This window comes from Microcaecilia unicolor, chromosome 4 (genome assembly GCF_901765095.1).
Source record: "Microcaecilia unicolor chromosome 4, aMicUni1.1, whole genome shotgun sequence".
In the NCBI taxonomy this organism is placed as follows: Eukaryota; Metazoa; Chordata; class Amphibia; order Gymnophiona; family Siphonopidae; genus Microcaecilia; species Microcaecilia unicolor.
This window is the reverse complement of record NC_044034.1, coordinates 212,479,592-212,497,789: the sequence shown is the minus strand read 5'-3', so window position 1 is coordinate 212,497,789 and position 18,198 is coordinate 212,479,592. Positions and strand designations below refer to the sequence as shown.

Sequence of the window (18,198 nt, the reverse complement as noted above, 5' to 3'; positions counted from 1 at the left end):
TTCCTGCTTTCTTCCTTTTTGGGTAAGTTGGGCCAAAGTTCCCAGGAAGGTTGAGAACTGTCTCCTCTTCACCTCCGAGCTAGTGTCAGAAGATCCACATTCAGGCCCTTTCGGAGTTTCACCCTTGGATGTCTATATACAAAAGAATCCCCCTTGCAAAGTCTTCTTCAGTTCTGTGGCCAGTGCCCCTCTTAAGCGCCGTGGCTTTTACAGCTTTATGATGCCTGTGTATTGTCTTTCTGTGCCAACAACAGCTTTATGATTCCTAAACATTAACATTATACTTGGTATTCATATATTCTTATTGAACGCAAGAATTGTTTTTTCTACTATAAATTTCTGTTACTAAATATAATCTTAACTCCTCTAGGAGGACATTCACAAACTTTACAACACAGTTTCTCACAGTTGTACTCAGCTGAGTTCTTGGGACACACCCAGCCAGTTGGATTTTCAGGATATCCAGAGTGACTATATATGAGAAGATTTGCAGACAATGGAAGCAGTATATGCAAAACTAACTGTCATGCATATTCTCTACTGACAAATAGAATGAACTAGCAACACTGGAAAGTGACATAAGAGGAGTGGGTCACAGCAGAGGACAGGCTCTGGGCTCAGCGGCTGATGGACTAAACAAATAGCTGCCACTACCTGCCGCGCTCTGTGCAGAAATGTGGACAGTTTGAAGTTTCTTGATAATCTGCTCTTTGCAGCCAGCGTAGAGTGCATTACAGTAGTCCAGATGACTTAGAACCATTGATTGTACCAGATGTCGAAAGATGGCCCTTGGGAAGCAAAGTTTTACTCGTTGAAGGTTCCACATGGAGTGGAACATTTTCTTAGTTGTATTCTTCATGTGGTTCTCAAGTGTGAGGTTTCGATCTATGGTGACTCCGAGAATTTTCAGGGAGTCAGAGACGGGGAGGGAAAAGTTTGTGGTGGTGATGGTGGGGAAGGTGGGGAATTTCTTTGTATTGTGTTGTGAAGTAAGTATAAGACATTGTGTTTTTTCTGCATTGAGTTTCAGCTGAAATGCATCCGCCCAGGAGTGCATGGTTTGGAAGCTTTGGTTAATTTTGTTGGTGATTTCCTTGAGATCGCATTTGAACGGGATGTAGATCGTGACGTCGTCTGCATATATGTATGGATTAAGGTTTTGATTGTCAAGGAGCTTGGCTAGAGGTATCATTAGGTTAAAGAGGGTTGGCGATAGGAGGGATCCTTGGGGAACTCCACATTCAGGTGTCCATGGGGCTGATGTCGTTGCATTAGTTGTTACTTGGTACGATCTTGTGGTCAGGAATCCTTTAAACCAGTTAAGCACGTTTCCTCCGACTCCAAAATATTCCAAGATGTGTAGCAGTATTCCATGGTTAACCATGTCGAAGGCACTGGACACGTCAAATTGCAAGAGGAGTATGTTGCTGCCAGTTGCAATTGTTTGTTTAAATTTATTCATTAGTGTTACTAGTACTGTTTCGGTACTGTGGTTTGTTCTAAATCCTGATTGAGATTCATACAGAATTGAGTGTTTGTTTAGGTGGTTAGTGAGTTGTTTTGTCACTGCGCCTTCCATGCGTTTGCTTTCTCTCCCCATATATCTTGTATTGTCCCATCTTTTCCCTTCCCCATAGTCTGCACTGCTCTCTCTCCTCACCCACCCTCCCTCCATAGTCTGTACTGCTCTGCATCTCCTCACCCCCTTATAGTGAGCACTGTCCTTTCTCTCTTCACCCCCCCAATAGTCTGCACTGCCCTGTCTCGCGTTACCTCGTCTTGTCTCCCTGTCCTCTCCCCCTCTCGCTGGCTTACTCATTTTAGATGGTCTGTGTTCCTGCGCCGATCCCCCTGCTTCTCTTCTTCACCATGGCTGTAGTGGCAGCAAGCAAAAGGTAGGCGCAAGGGCATTACCCTCTGCGTGCTGCCATTGGCTCTGCCAGACCCAGAAACAGGAAGTTACGCATGATATAACTTCCTGTTTCTGGATCCTGCAGAGCCAGCAGCAGCATGCAGAAGGGAAAATCTCTGCGTCTGCCTTTTGTTTGCAGTTGCCTACCACAGCTGCAGTGAAGAGAGAAACAGAGGGATCTGCGCAGGAATGCCAGACCAGCTAAAATGAGTAAGCCAGCAGGAGTGGCCTAGTGGTTAGAGCACTGGTCTTAACATCCTGGTTCAAATGCCACTGCTGCCTCTTGTGATCTGGGGCAAGTCACCTAACCTCCATTGCCTCTGGTACGTACTTAGATTGTGAGCCCTCCAGGAACAGGGAAATTCCAGTGTTACCTGAGTGTAACTCACCTTAAGCTACTACTGAAAAAGGTGTGAGCAAGAGGCAATATGGTCTTTATCGTCCTTCATTTTTCTTTTTAATATATCTTTATAACAAGTAGTAATATGAACAACCAATAGCGCCTGTTCAAGCTAAAGTAATAGAGTGAGGATAAAACACAAAGAGGTTGTGTGAGATATATGCTTGCTCAACAAACCTTGTATAGATCTTTCTGAGCTCTGATATTGCTATCTACATCTGTGGCACCAGATGGCACTGTCCACATATGTTCAGTGAACCCCCCCCCCCCCCCCCCCCCCCCAATCCCCATTGTAGGTGCTTTTCCCAATCTTAAGGCACACTGGAGTTTGGGGGATATAAGATTTCCACATGAATGTATGAATTGCTCTTATTTTGTTTTCTCAGACATAATCTGTATGATCTAGTTGTTCAACATTCTAAAATGTTTTCATCTTATTGTTCACAGTGACTTTCGCCCATCAGATTTAGTTGCTCTCACATTACCAGTACTTTTTTTTTCATTTCTTGTTATGACTTATTTTCTGTTATCGCAGTTCTAAATATTCCTTCCTCAGTATGTTTCCCTGTACTGTTTACATTTTCTTTTTTTTTTTTTTGGGGGGGGGGGGGAACCAGTAATTTAAGGGCATCTCAAGATATGAATCGTCATTGGTCATGGGTAGTTTATATTGCTAGAATTGTGAGAAGGATGCTATACTTCCAGTATCACTTTCCTTCAGAAACTAAATTACAAGTAGCTTTGGTGGAAATGTCTCTATCAATTTCATTGGATGATTTTTGCCCAATCAGTCTAGAATCCCCAAACTTGTCAGGTTATCTTCCAGTAAGGATGTACTTTCCTCTAATTTGTTCACTCAGCTGCTCATAGCAAAGTGTTTTAAAATAATAGTTATTGTAACCACATAAATGGGCTTTTATCTGTATAGTGCTATAGAGTTTGTAACCACATGAATGGGCTTACACAGTGCTCTGACTGGATAGTGCTCTAGAACTAATAGTATTGTGACAATATGAATGGGCTTGCACAATTCTGCGTCTGGATAGTGCTCTAGAACGAATAGTATTGTGACCTGGACTTCCTCTTGTTGCAGATCTTTGAGATGATTTTGAGCATGGTGCTGTGCTGTGGCATCAGGAACAGCTCTGTGTACTGAAGAGCCAGGGGACCCTAAGTACCTCTTCTGAAGTGCCACCAAACCAGTGACCAGGAGGAATTAAACAGATTATGTATATAAATATTTTCAGTTATTATCATACATACTTATCATTTTTACCTTGAACTATTTTTTTTATATAAACAATAAATAAAGGTTTTCCTGTATCACAGTTCGGGAATTTAGTTACACATCAGTGTGTCATGGGATGTTTTAGGGTCACTGCTGATGTACAAAGGATGGAGAGAGTCCTGGCTGTAGTGTAGTGCTGGTCTCACTAGGGGGAGGGGAGAGATGGGGTTTTTTTGTTTACATGTGTTTCTTTATATCAAAGTCACTGTATGAAAGTGGGGACTTTGACTTCTGTGTGCACCCCAAATTTACACTGGTTAGGTTCTATCTGAATCGCCCACTCAGCATTGCTTCTTTGCTTGATCTCATGCTGCTCAACAGCACGACTGAAGCTTCGGCTGTTTTCTCCTTGCTTATGCAGAGGGTCTGGCCATTCTCTGACATCTTGTAAGCAAGGAGAACATAAAGAGGTGACTGTGCCATCTTAGGGAACATCATCATATGGGATAAAAATGGAAGTAGCAGAGCGAGCCACTGTACTCTAGGGAAAGGTGTGGAAGCTGGGCACCTCTGGTGCTGAAGGGCATTCAGTAGGACAGTAACCATGTTAAAAGGACACAGCAACACGATGCTATAATGAACATGTCATAACATCCTGTTACCTTCCCTGTATGGAAAATGCACCAGGGTGGTGAACTGCTACAAGGAATTTTTGTCTTGTTTCAGGATATTTTAACAACCTGTTCCGCAACTATAAAATTAATTCTAAATTTATAAATGCAATGGGATGGTATGCCTTTTACTCCACACCAGATATCTGCTGTCAGACTGGTATTTTGGACACACATGAGTAAAACTCTTCTCATAAGGTTCTTCTTTATGAAAAGTGGAGCCTACTTGGAAAGTGGCCCACTGTGGAGTGGGCAGACAACTGTTCTGTGCGATCAAGCACTTGTAGAGTGCCACAGGTACTAACACGGGGCATGCTCTTAAAATATGGCAGTATTGTTGCAGAAGGTTGTTTTTAATCACATGCTTGTGTAGAAACACACACATGAACTGCTTGTAGCAGCTCTTCATAAGAGACCCATTGTTCCCAGCTGCTTTTTCTGTTCCCCTTATTGGTTTGGAAGAGGCAGATGTGCAGAATCCCTGAAAACCCAGTGTGCTGCATTAATAACATGGCTGCTGTTTTCTGACAAATAAGTTCAAAGGGTCTGAACAAATTTGAGTCATCTTGCTGTCTCCGTGGCTGGCAGTATCCCCAATTAGGCTCCCTCCTGCTCCCTTGTACATGACCCTAGCTCTGATGGTTGGAATCTCCTCTCTACCCCTTTACCTAATAGTTTATTTAGGGCATGTCAATGAATATTAAGAAGATGTTTGGGTTTGTTTGTTTTTTTTTAATATCATTTTGAAGATATAGTAGTTGCACTGGTAGTAACTGGCTAAGAGGAAAACCTGACGTCATGATGTGGAAGGAGACCAAGACTCCAAACTGCTGGAAACACTGATGCACCCCAAATGAAGTATCACAGAGAAAAAATGTTTTAAGTGCCCCTAGTAATCAGGGTTGTGGAGAGGCAGATCTTAATTTTGTAAAAGAGGTTTTTGGGTTTTTTTTTTCCCCCAATGAAGAGTATAAAGACAAAGGCTTGTGATAAAAAAATATTCTAGGGGATTTGTACTCTTAAATAGGGCTTTTCCCCCGACCATCAACCCACTTTTAAGTATCTGCTGTGTTGAGCGTGCCAGAAACACATCAGTTGGATGCAGACCCTGCATAATCTAGGATACACATCCGTGGAACTTGATAGTGTCTTACCTGGTAATGAGTGCACTGACTGCACATGTAGTAGATGTGTAACCTCCCAACCCACCCCCATTACCAGCCATCGATACACACACGTGTATAAATAGTCACATTAATCTCTTCAGCTGAATTTTCTTTTCCTATACATTTGATAGTGTTCAGTATTGTCTTGAATATGGTGTTAACAGCCCCAGCTCTGTTTGCTTTTCTGCAGCCTGTTGATTCAAAAGGCAGGAACACATAAGGGAAAACCTAATTAAGTAAGCCTTTGAGGCATATGCTGGAGGCATGAGGGGTAGGACAGTGATGGACTGGTTATGCTAGTGTTATGTCTGGGACTGTATTAATAGAAATATGGGAGATCAACAGGATTGTGATCACATGCAATGGTGGTAACTACAGAGAGACAGATGAGGGGAACAGGTAATACAAGGCTCAAGAATGGGATACACTTCAGTCTGGGACTGGGTAAGGGGTCTTGTCATAATAAATGAGGGGGAGCTGAAATGCTGTGCTGCTATCAATTGCAAAATGGGGGGAGGGGGTTGTTCATTGTGAGGATATGTATCGATGCCCACAGGAAGTGCAGAGTTCCAAGCACTTTCGTTGTAAGCATGGCCATCTCTTCAGTAAATGATAGGCCCCTTTCCAGCCCCTATGTTTCGGTGCTGCTCAGACCAGGAAACCCTAGGATTCCTTGCCCATTTGTACCCATAGACAAACCCATGGCACCATTGTCAGTGGGAGGATAGCCTGACCTCCTCTTCATCCTAAGAAACCTCTTTAAAACAGATAATGGCAATGAAGCAGTTTGGCCTTTTCCTTTCAGGCTGCTGTGGATGGTCAACCAGAGCTGCGTGGCTTACACAGGAATGCTTTGAGTCCTTTCTACAGTGCAGCATGCTGAGCTGTTTGTTTAACTTCTCTAACTGCCTTTTTTCTTTTTTAAGAAAAAGGCATTTTAAAAAGAGAACAAAATAACTTTCTGATTAATATGTGTCAAATCCTAAAGCAGTAGGATAAATTAAACTTAATGTCCAGGTGTTCTGTGTGCTAGAAGCCTTTGGGGGAATATAGGCCACTCGACACATGAGATGGTACAGGGAGGAAGGAAGGAGCATTCTTGGCAATTCTGTAGAAAGTGAAAATTGAGTGACAGAAGAAGCTGTCAGGGAGCTGGAATTCATCAGGTTGCTGGTGACCTAGTGGCATGAATAATAAAGTAACAATTACCTGACTTGATTACTGTGGTAAATATAATCAGCTTGTGTCCTTGCATGGTATCATCTGTGGGGCTGTGCTGTGCCAAACCACCTTACCACTTCCTCCCTCTACCAGCTAAGGTTCAGACAGCAGGAGGGGGACTTCATGCGTTGCCTATTTTGGCTCTTACACTGCATACCCTCCTACCCCCATTGGCTTCATCAAACTGCAGGTGGATAAAAATGCAAAGGGATCACTCCATTAAATGTTGTCTTGCTTGTTTATCTTGAACGTAAATCCGATTCCCATGTAATAAGTTTTAAAACAAATGGTTAAAAAAATTCAATAAAATTTTGTTAGTGGATGTTTTGGGTGCCTGGTGTCTTCTGTGAAGTAGACAGATTCAGAGGTCGTGCTGCACTGTTTTGTCCCTCTCTGGAAATGTTACATTCTATAGTAGCAAAAAAATGGGTAGTATAGAATTGCAACAATCCACAAATCCAGAAAAAAGCAAGTCAGCAACTATTCAGGATTTAAGGGGTCCCTTTACTAATAGAATTTTTCAATTTAAATTCTATCATTTATAGCATTTTCAGTCTTATAGAATGTATGTATATCACTCAAACTTTCCAAATTATTGGAAATTCAGAAGCCAGGGGTTCTTTTACTTAAGTGGTGGTAAGCCCAACATGGGCTTACTGCTTGCTAAACCAGAAGTAGTGCCACAGCCCAGCGGTAGTTGCCACCCTCAGCGCACGCCATTTCCGGCACTACAAAAATATTTAAATTTTTGTAGTGCTAGTGTTTACCCGGTGGTAATCAGGCAGTGTCGAGAGCGGCCTGGTTAGTGCAGGAGCACTTACTGCCACCTCAATGGGTGTATGATGTGTTCCCCCCCCCCCCCCCCCCTCAAATTGTCACGCAGCAAGTAACGACCGTTTCCATATCATCATGCTGATCAATCCATAGACTGGTGGGTCCATCTACCAGCAGGTGGAGATAGAGAGCAATCCTTTTGCCTCCCTATATGTGGTCATGTGCTGCCGGAAACTCCTCAGTATGTTCTCTATCTCAGCAGGTAGTGGTCACACACAGCAGCAGCTCTGGCTAGGTCTCCAAGCCTAATTCTTAGGTTTTGTTGAGTACCTGGGGGTTGAGGGCTCTTCTTGAGCAAGTGCAAACCTGGTGATGCCAGGTCCCTCCTTTTCTCCCCCCTCCCGCTGGCTCCGTCAAAAAAAAAAAAAAATTTTGGATGTCCTTTAAGGGCGTTTATTTCAACGTTTATATCAGCGTTTATTGCAGCTGCTCACTGGGACACCAGTTCGTTACAGCTCGGAGCGAGAAGCAGGTAATTTTTACCTTTGGTAGCGGGCAGGGGGTTCCCCGATCGGTCTCCATGTGGCTTGTGGCGTCGGAGGGCGAGGGCGCAAAGAATCGCTCCCCGGACCGCGTGTGCGCGTCTAGTGGAGATGCGGGGGTTTCAAAGCCTGAATCGCCTTTTTTTGGGCGTCAGTTTGGAGTCTGGTCAGTGTCCCGGTTCTTCCTCCGGTGCGGTGGTTTTTCCCGCCATAAGCGCCCATCCCCCACTGCCCCCCCCCCCCCCATTTTGGCCGGCCACTCTGCTCGGACGGCTTCTTCTTGGGCCGCCCTCGAAGTGGGAGACGTTAATTCTATGGTCGCCCTTGATTCGGGCGACGGCAAGAAAGTGGCAAAAGTTAAGCGCCGTTCTTCCCGCGCGGCTTCTCGGAGTTTCGCGCCGGACGCCATTTTGGATGTGCAGCATGTTTCTCCCCCGCTCTTGCGAGCGCCGGTTGAGGGTGCATCTAGGGCCGTGGCCCAGGCTGCAGAAGTGCACAGTCTGGGGGGTTTCTCCCCTGAGTTCATTTTGCTGCTGCATCAGGCTTTTCTTATGCAAAATGCTGCCCCTGCTCCCCTGTCTGATAAAGGGGTTGAGGCCTCCGGAAGCAAACGCCCTCTGTGGATTTCCAGGCCCTAGAGGACTCTGTCTCCTCTGATGTAGATGAGGGCAGCGTATCTGAGTTCTCCCAACGGTCCTTTGGGGATTCCTTGGAGGAGACGGATTCCCGCTCGGATGGAGCGGATGACCCCTCTGCAGCACGGATCTTTCGCTCGGAAGATTTGCCCAACCTGTTAGTGCAGGCCATGAGCATTTTGAAGATTTCCACTCCGGAGGACGTCTCTCCCTCAGCCTCTGCTGGCTCTGCCATTATGCTGGGGACGAAGCGCCCGCCTAGAACCTTCCACGTGCATGAAGCCATGCACACCTTGATTTCGGCTCAATGGGATTTCCCAGAAGCGAGCCTTAAAGTGGCTAGGGCTATGTCCCGCCTCTATCCTCTGCCTGAAGGCGAATGGGAGGCCTTTCTTTGGCCTACCATGGATTCCTTAATCACTGCGGTGACTAAGAAAACGGCGTTGCCGGTGGAAGGTGGCACGGCCCTAAAGGACGCCCAAGACAGAAGATTGGAGGCGGCTTTAAAGTCGTCCTTCGAGGCGGCTGCTTTAAGTTTGCAGGCCTCAGTTTGCGGCTCCTATGTGGCCAGGGCGTGCCTGACGATTGTGCAGTGGGCTTCCCCCTTGGATCCTTCCTTGAGGGCTGATTGGCCGGCCCTGGAATCGGGCTTGGCCTACTTGGCAGACTTGCTATATGATGTCTTGAGAGCCTCGGCTAAAGGTATGGCTCAGACAGTCTCTGCTCGGCGCTGGCTTTGGCTGAAGCATTGGTCTGCTGACCACGCCTCTAAGTCTCGCCTGGCTAAGTTGCCTTTTAAAGGCAAGCTGCTCTTTGGGGTCGAGCTGGACAAGATTGTGACCGATCTCGGCACGTCCAAGGGCAAGAGGTTACCGGAGGTCAGGGCTCGGGCCAGTGGTGCCTGCCCCGGTTCCTCCAAAGGACGGTTTCAGTAAGCCCGTCGGTATCGCCCGGGCAAGTCGGGGCTCCTCTGCCCCTTCTTCCTTCAAGAGGAACTTCTCCCCCAAGCAGCATTCCTTTCGCAGAGACCGCCGTCCCGGAGGTGCGTCCTCCGGTCCTCCCCCAGGGTCTCGTACCCAATGACGGGGCCCTGGTCCATGGCCCAGAGCAGATTGGAGGACGCCTATCCTTGTTTCTGGGCGAGTGGACCAGGGTAACTTCAGACGCTTGGGTGCTGGAAGTCATCAGAGACAGCTACAAGCTAGAGTTCTGCCGACCCTTAAGAGACGGGTTTGTGCACTCTCCCTGCAAGTCTCCGGTCAAAGCTGTGGCAGTGCAGCAGACTTTGGACAATCTGATCCGCCTGGGTGCGGTTGTTCCGGTGTCAGAAGATCAGCTTGGCAAGGGACGTTACTCCATTTACTTTGTGGTACCAAACAAAGGAGGTTCTGTGCGGCCTATCCTCGACCTCAAAGGGGTCAATCGGGCCTTGAAAGTTCGACACTTCCGAATGGAGACTCTCTGCTCTGTTATAGCGGCAGTGAAGGCAGGGAGCCCTTCCTGCAGTTCACTGAGGCAGGAGTGTCTATTCGCATGGTGCCTTCCTTCCTGGCCAAGATTGTTTCTCGTTTCCATGTGAATCAGCAGCTCTGCCTACCCTCCTTTCGTAGGGAGGACTACCCAGAGGAGTACTCGGCTCTCAAATATCTAGATGTGAGACGAGTCATCATCAGATACTTGGAAGTGACCAATGATTTCCGGAAGTCGGATCATCTGTTTGTGCTGTTCGCAGGTCCTCGTAAGGGTCTGCAGGCATCGAAGCCTACAGTGGCACGATGGGTCAAGGAAACCATTGCAGCGGCTTATGTGGCCGCGGGGAAGATGCCGCCTATCCAGCTGAAGGCTCACTCCACTAGAGCACAGGCGGCCTCGATGGCAGAGGCCGGGTCCGTCTCCTTGGAAGAGATTTGTAAGGCGGCAACTTGGGCATCGGCTCATATCTTCTCCAGTCATTACCGCTTGACTGTGGCTGCCTGGGCGGAGGCCCGGTTTGGAGCTTCAGTGTTGCAGTCAGGGATTTATATGTCCCGCCCTGGGTGAGTACTGCTTCAGTACATCCCACCAGTCTATGGATTGATCAGCATGATGATATGGAAGGTAAAATTGTGTATCATACCTGATAATTTTCTTTCCATTAATCATAGCTGATCAATCCATAGTCCCTCCCAGATATCTGTACTGTTTATATTCTGATTGCATTTCAGGTTCAAGTTTAGTCTTCAGTTCCTGTTCAGGAGGATCTTCGTGTTCAAGTTTTTTCGATTGAATTCTTCTGGAGTTGAGACGATTTTGTGTTACAGTGAGCTGCTGCATTCCTCTCCCCTCTGTTTTACGGGGCTGGATTGAGACCTAAATTCTGCCGGCGCTCCCTCCCGCTTCGTGCGGCAGTAGGGCAGCCTTATATCCCTCCCGCTTCGGCGGTGTTAGGGTCAGCCAGCTCCTCCCGCGGTTGCGGTCGCAGGATAAGCCAGATCCCCCTGCATCGGCGGGTGTGGTGTCCCTCCCCCGCTCCGTGGGGATGAGCTGGACGGATTCCCCTCCCCCACTTGTGTGGGGATGAGCTGGGTTGATTCCCCTCCCCCGTTTTGGCAGTGGTGAGCTGGGCAGAGTGTCCCTTTGTGGGTGTAATTCTCTAAGTGCTGAGTCCTGCGGATGGAGCTTTGATATCGACATACTGAGGAGTTTCCGGTAGCACATGACCACATATAGGGAGGCAAAAGGATTGCTCTCTATCTCCACCTGCTGGTAGATGGACACAACCCACCAGTCTATGGATTGATCAGCAATGATTAATGGAAAGAAAATTATCAGGTTTGATACATAATTTTACCTTTTTTTTTTTTTTTTTTAATGCGGTAAAAGGGGGCCTCAGTGTGCACCAAAAACACGCACTGATGCCAGCACAGGCCCCCTTTTGCTGCATCTTCATAAAAGGACCCCTTAACTTTTAGTGAATGCTAGCTCTATAGAGCGCTTCTGTTTTGCTACTGCTTCATCGGGAGCTTAGCGATGCTGCCAGTCCTAAAAAAAAAAAAAGGGCATTTTGGTGAAAATACCATTCCATTTAGGATATTCCTGAGTAAATCTAATCTCTAAATATAACATTACCTATTGCCTGGGTCCCTTAATCACTATCCAAACTGTAGTTCTCTGTGTTATCAGTGTTGTATGTAGTAGCAGACTCTTTGAGCGCCATTTTAGCTATTACTTACAACATTGAGAATGCAGACATGAACTTCAGTTTGGAAAGACCAGTGGCGTAGCTACGTGGGGCCTGAGGGGGCCGGGGCCCCCGCAGATTCACCCCAGGACCCCCCCTCCCGGCGAACCCGCCGCTGCCTACCTTTACTTTTGCTGGCGGGGGATCCCACTCCCCGCCAGCCGACGTCTTCTCAGTCCTTCCTGCTCTTCAATTTGTTTGCTGACGTCCTGCACGTAATTGTACGTGCAGGACGTCAGACTCAGAGAACAGCAATTTTTTGTTTCCTTTTGGTAAGGATATTAAAGAGAATTCTAAGGAACTGCTGACTGTCATAATAGTTCATTTCTTTTCCACTTCATCCAGAGTGTGTGAGTGGCCAGGAACACAGACCTGAAACACCTGATGAACTGTTATGGTTGACATGCTTCTGGAGGTCGTTGGTGGTTGAATAGCTCTGGGTCCTTCAGAGCAGAAGTGGCAGAGGACACTCCCATGAGTTAGCTCATGGAAGGCCTTTGAACTTGGACCCTACTTGTCTTGGTAGGGGCAGCGAGACACTATTCAATTCGTATAACTTTATAGTTCATGTCCCCTGTTCCTAAATTCTTGGTCTATTTTATTTTGAAAATCTCTGGCTAGCTCAGTAGCTGTTGGAGAGTTTTCACACCTTGTCAGTGTTGGTGTGTATAGCAAACTGTTTACCAACCTATACACTTTTTTTTTTTTACATTACTATAACCTGTACCAATTTGTTCACATAAAATTGAAATTTAGTTTGCCTGAATTTGGAAAATAGTTATAAAAAGAATATATTTCCATACTATATTATCCTTTGCCATATTTTTCTGCCACTCATTCTTGTCTTCTAAATGCCCTTTTCATTTCACCTAATTCATTATTAAAGCAGGGCCCTGCCTTCTTCCTAGTCAACTGGGGTCATCAAAACACATTTATAAAGAATACAACATGAATAATGAGACACATATCAGATGTACAAATACAGGCAGGAAGGAGAAGACTAATTGTAAGTGCAGCTGCCTGAGAACCAGCAGAACAGGGTTCAATTCCCACTGCAGCTCCTTGTGACTGGGTAAGTTCCTTAACCCTCCACTACAAAATAAGTACCTGTATCTAATATATAAACCGCTTTGATTGTACCACAGAAAGGCAAGAAAACAAATTTCATCCTCTACATTATATATATATATATATATATATAACAGCCAGATAATCCATGAAGGAGACCTTAAATAAAATTAAATTTCAAAAAATGAACAAAGGGTTAATAAGTGAACCAATAAGAAACGCTATACAAGATTACCACTTCATTCTAAATAGTAAAAGCACTTCACCTGGAACAAAGCATTTAACAAGCCAAAAGGTTGCCTTGAGTGAGCTCCCACAGCTCAAGGCACTGTGTAGAAACAGGATGCTAAATGATTCTGTGAACTTAATGTATTAGAAATACAATAATAGCAGCTATGTCCCCAAAGATGCCAAACTGTAATTTACATGGTCATTTAGTAGTGACCTCATATGATGCCCATAAGGAAAAACAAGATGTACATAAGAAAACAAAAAGCCACAATTATTTCTAAGTGAAAGGATCAGCTGGTACCATTTAGAGAATGACATGGAAATGGGGACAAACTTTATCCTCATGACATTCTGTACTTTAAAGGCTACTAATGAATTGGACAGTTATTTATGTTCGAGTGGGGCAGACACCGATGTTTTACTGATAGAACTGAAAAATGAACTGGCAGAACTATTAGTAATATGTAATTTATCTTTAAAATCGAGCATGGTACCAGAAGATTGGAGGGTAGCCTCTGTAACGCCAATATTTTAAAAAGGTTCTAAGGGGGATCTGGGAAATTATAGACCTGTGAGCCTGACGTCGGTGCTGGGCAAAATGGTAGAGACTATTATAAAGAACAAAATTACAGAGAATATTCAAAAGCATGGATTAATGAGACAAAGCCAACATGGATTTAGTGAAGAGAAATCTTGCCTCACCAATCTATTACATTTCTTTGAAGGGGTGAACAAACGTGGATAAAGGCGAGCCGGTTGATATTGTGCATCTGGATTTTCAAAAGGCGTTTGACAAAGTACCTCATGATAGACTCCAGAGGAAACTGGAAAGTCATGAGATAGGAGATAGTGTCTTATTGTGAATTAAAAACTGGTTAAAAGATAGAAAACAGAGAGTAGGGTTAATTGGTCAGTATTCTCAATGGAGAAGGGTAGCTAGTGGGGTTACCCAGGGGTCTGTGCTGGGACCGCTGCTTTTTTTTTTTTTTAATTTAAACAAGAATCTTTATTGAATAAGTAAGACAAAATGTAGATACAGGCACAACAGTAAGCTTCCAGGCCTTAGTACATATTGCAAAACCTGGAACTTGTTTCTTCAATACTCATTCATTGAGTAATAAAACATTCAATATGCTTGGTGTTTTACATATTTTCTTCCCCCTAAACAAACTGCAACAAAACATGTCCACGTTATTGGTCAAAATACCCTCCCATTCCCCCTACCCCTTACAGTGTCTAAGGTAACAACAGTAATTCAACATATCAAATGTTTCTCTATAGCTCATTGCATCTTCGGTATATCCAAAGGTTCCTAGATCTTAGTCCATTTCGACAACTGGTGTCTCTCTTTTGCCATCAGTCTTTCTCTCTCTGCAATGTTCCGCAGTAGGGTCATCCATTGGACAACAGACGGGCTATTTTTTTGCTTCCATGAGCGAGCAATAAGCAAGCTTCCCGCACATAAGCAATGTTTGATTAACACTTGACCAAAATCATTTACCCCCACGATAGTTTTATGAAACAGAAATACAGCAGGGTCATATGGTATCTCAACTCCCACCCAGTATCTAATCCGGGCTTGGACAGCTTTCCAGAAGGCTTTTATTTTGTAACATGTCCACCAGATATGGCCCAATGTACCACGCTGGCCACATCTACGCCAACAAGTCGGGGAAGCTGTTCCAAACATATGATTTAACCTTACCGGGGTCAGATACCAACGGTATAATACTTTTGTTAAATTTTCTTGAACATTAACAGCTGGAGAAATGCGTACGGAACGCCTCTCCATTCTCTGCCACTCCTCAGCTGAGTAACTGACTCCTAATTCTTTCTCCCACAGCATCCTGTGCTTATGACTAACACATGTTATCTCGCAAGTGCCCATAGATCAAAGTAATAAGGCCCCGTGTCCCTTGTTCTCGAACACAGAGTTCTTCTAAAAAGGTCACGTCGCTCATTAAATAGGCACGTTTGCCTTCTGATGACAAAAAATGAATCAATTGAGTGTAGGCATATTGGTCTGTAGAGGATAACCTGTATGTATCTGCCAATTCCTGGAATGATATGAAGGTATCTTTATTAATCAATTGCCCCCATAAATCTAAGCCTTGCTTTTTCCATCTAGTGAAAACTGAGCGTGTGCAGCCTAATGGGAATGCTAAATTACAAACAATAGGTGATAACCGAGAGCAATAGATTCGTTTTAAGCGTTCCATTTTATCCCAGCATTACAAAGTGAACTCAATGATCGGGCTCACCTCCTCCCCCAAGCGACGATGTTTAGGCGGCAACCAGAGTAAGTGGCCTAATTTCAAAGGGCTATGCAGTATATATTGTTCCATCTTTACCCAAAGTTTGTGAGGGGCTTCTTGAAACCATTCCACTGCTGATTTAACCTGAGCCGCTGTATGATATAAGTCCACTTTAGGGATCCCTAAACCACCTTTGGTCTTACGGTCTGTATACATTATGGAGGGGTGGATTCTAGATTTGCCTCCTTTCCAGATGAACTTCTCTAATCGTTTCTGCAAGGAATAAAGCACATGGTCACTAATAGGGAGTGGCAAAGCCTGGAAAAGATACAGTAATCGCGGTAATATATTCATTTTCACTGTGGCTATTCCCCCAAACCAAGATAAACCAAGGGGCTCCCATCTTTCCAAGTCCTCCCTGATGTCTTTCAGTAAAGGAGTATAGTTAGCCTCATTAATGTCTTGCAATTTAGCAGTGAGGAAAACTCCCAAGTATTTAAGACCCTTAGTTACCCACCTCAAAAGATATAATTGCTTACAACGATGATATTGTTCCTCTGTCATACCCCCTGCCATTGCTTCTGTTTTCTCATAATTAATCTTAAATCCTGACACCTGCCCATAAGTTTCCAATTCACTTATAACCTGGGGTATAGAATCTAAAGGCGAGGTAAGGGTCAAAAGGACATCATCTGCAAACAATGCCACCTTTGATTCCCAGTCTTTCACCCTCACTCCCTTTATCCCTGGATGGTTCCTAATAGTCCATGCCAATGGTTCCATTACTAAAGCAAATAAAAGTGGCGATAGAGGGCACCCTTGACGTGTCCCTCTATTCAGCTCAAAGAAGGCGGATATCTGCCCATTAATTTTTACCCCTGCTTTCGGCTGAGTGTATAGTTCTTTAATCCAGTCCCTAAAATTAGAACCAAATCCAAACTGTTGTAGAACCTGGTGCAGGAATGGCCAATGCACCCTATCGAATGCTTTTTCAGCGTCCACACTCGTAGGCAATACGGGGTTTTACTCTGCCGGGCAATATACATAGCATTCAGAGTTCGTCTAATATTGTCCGAGGCCTGTCTATTAGCAACAAACCCCACCTGATCTGGATGTATTAAGGTGGCAGAATTTCTGTTAATCTACTTGCTAATACCTTAGCCAGGATGCGAACATCCACATTAAGTACAGAGATGGGGCGATAAGAAGAGCATTCAGTCATCTCCTTTTTAGGCTTCAGGATCACTGCAATCCATGCCTCTTTCATAGTTGGCGGGATATTATCTCCTTTCACTACAGCATTAAGCACATCTGTCAACACAGGTGCCAAGGGGCAAATGTTTTATAAAATTCAGCCGTATAGCCATCCAATCCCGGTGATTTGGCGGTTTTCAAAGTTTTTATAGCTGCTAGGACCTCACTCATGTCAATAGGGGCATCTAGCATTTGTTGTTGTTCTGGTGTTAAGGCTGGTACAGCCATTTCTTGCAAGTATGATCGAATACTCTCCTCCTGTATATCCCCATCTCCGGTATAAAGCTTAGCATAATATTCATTGAAACGGACTCTAATCTCTGGAGATGTTCGGAGCACTTCTCCTTTGGATCCCTTAATACGATAAATATTATGATCTGCTCTTAGTTTTCGCAATTTAATAGCTAACTGCCTACTTATCTTATTTTTGGTGGTATATGTGTGAAGCTTTAGTCTTTCGTTAATATACTCAAGGTCTTGAGCTAGCAGGGCTTCTAGTTGTATTCTGGCAGCTTGTAAAGCTCTATATATCTTAAGAGAGCCTGTGGCCTTATGTTTACTTTCTAATATTCCAATTTTCTCTCTTAACTGCAAGGTAGCTTGCAACCTCTGTTTCTTAAGCTTTGCAGCAACCTTAATAAAGTGACCTCTGGATACTGCTTTAAGAGCTTCCCACACTATAGCAATTGAGGGCCCTGAGGTTACATTAAAAGACAGGTATTCCTTCAGGACCTTTACATACTCCTGACATACTGCTTCCTGTTTTAACAGTCCATTATTTAATGTCCAGTGCCCTACCCACTGTTTTCCTGTCTGCCAATCTAGTTGTATCACACAAGGAGCATGATCAGATACAGTAATATTATTTATATGCGCTTTTGTGAGTTGATCTCCTAATAGCTTATCAATCAACAAATAGTCAATCCGTGAGTATGTAGAATGTACTGGAGAATAAAAAGAGTAATCACGCTCAGTGGGGTGCATGTCTCTCCAAGAATCAAAAAGTCCCATATCACCAACAAAAGTGTTAAAATGTTTGGCCAAGACTTTGTCATTACCAGAGTTGCGTCCCGATTTATCTACTTCAGGGCAAACAGTGGCATTGAAATCACCACCCAGTATAAGCTGACCTCCCAGCACTGTGTGTATTTGTTTCTTAAGTAATTGAAAGAAAGATGGTTGATTAGTATTTGGCCCATATATAGATCCCAGAGTAACCTCCTGATTTTCAAATGTCCCCCTGAGTAGAAGATATCTGCCCTTTGGATCTCTTTTCACCTGATGGATTTGTATTGGCAGGTCAGACTGGAGCAATATCGCTACCCCTCTTTGTTTCTTATCAGATATATCTGAGGCAAAATAAATCTTAGAGTAATAAACATGTCTAAACAAATATTCATGCGCCCTTTTCAAATGAGTTTCTTGCAACATAACCACCTGGGGTTTATGTCTATTTATCTCTTGCCAAATCAACTGTCGCTTTCTAGGAGCATTTAGGCCTTTGACATTGAGAGTCATAATCTTTAAAGTAACTGCCATAGAGTATACTTAACAGTAAGATAATGAAAATTCATTTGCATATCTAGATATCATCTGCAGACACTCTAGTACCCTTCCCTCC

The 18,198-nt window shown here is 44.4% G+C and overlaps 1 protein-coding gene across 1 annotated transcript in view; it reads left to right on the top strand.

The window, feature by feature from the left end:
- The window catches only part of CD81 (CD81 molecule), a 205,697-nt gene extending 198,777 nt beyond the window's left edge, over nucleotides 1–6,920 (top strand). Inside the window, exon 8 of the mRNA XM_030201213.1 lies at nucleotides 3,406–6,920. Coding sequence (XP_030057073.1) covers nucleotides 3,406–3,468 — 63 coding nt within the window. The 3' untranslated portion in view covers nucleotides 3,469–6,920. The remainder of the gene's footprint in view (nucleotides 1–3,405) is intronic.
- Nucleotides 6,921–18,198: the final 11,278 nt, after the last annotated feature.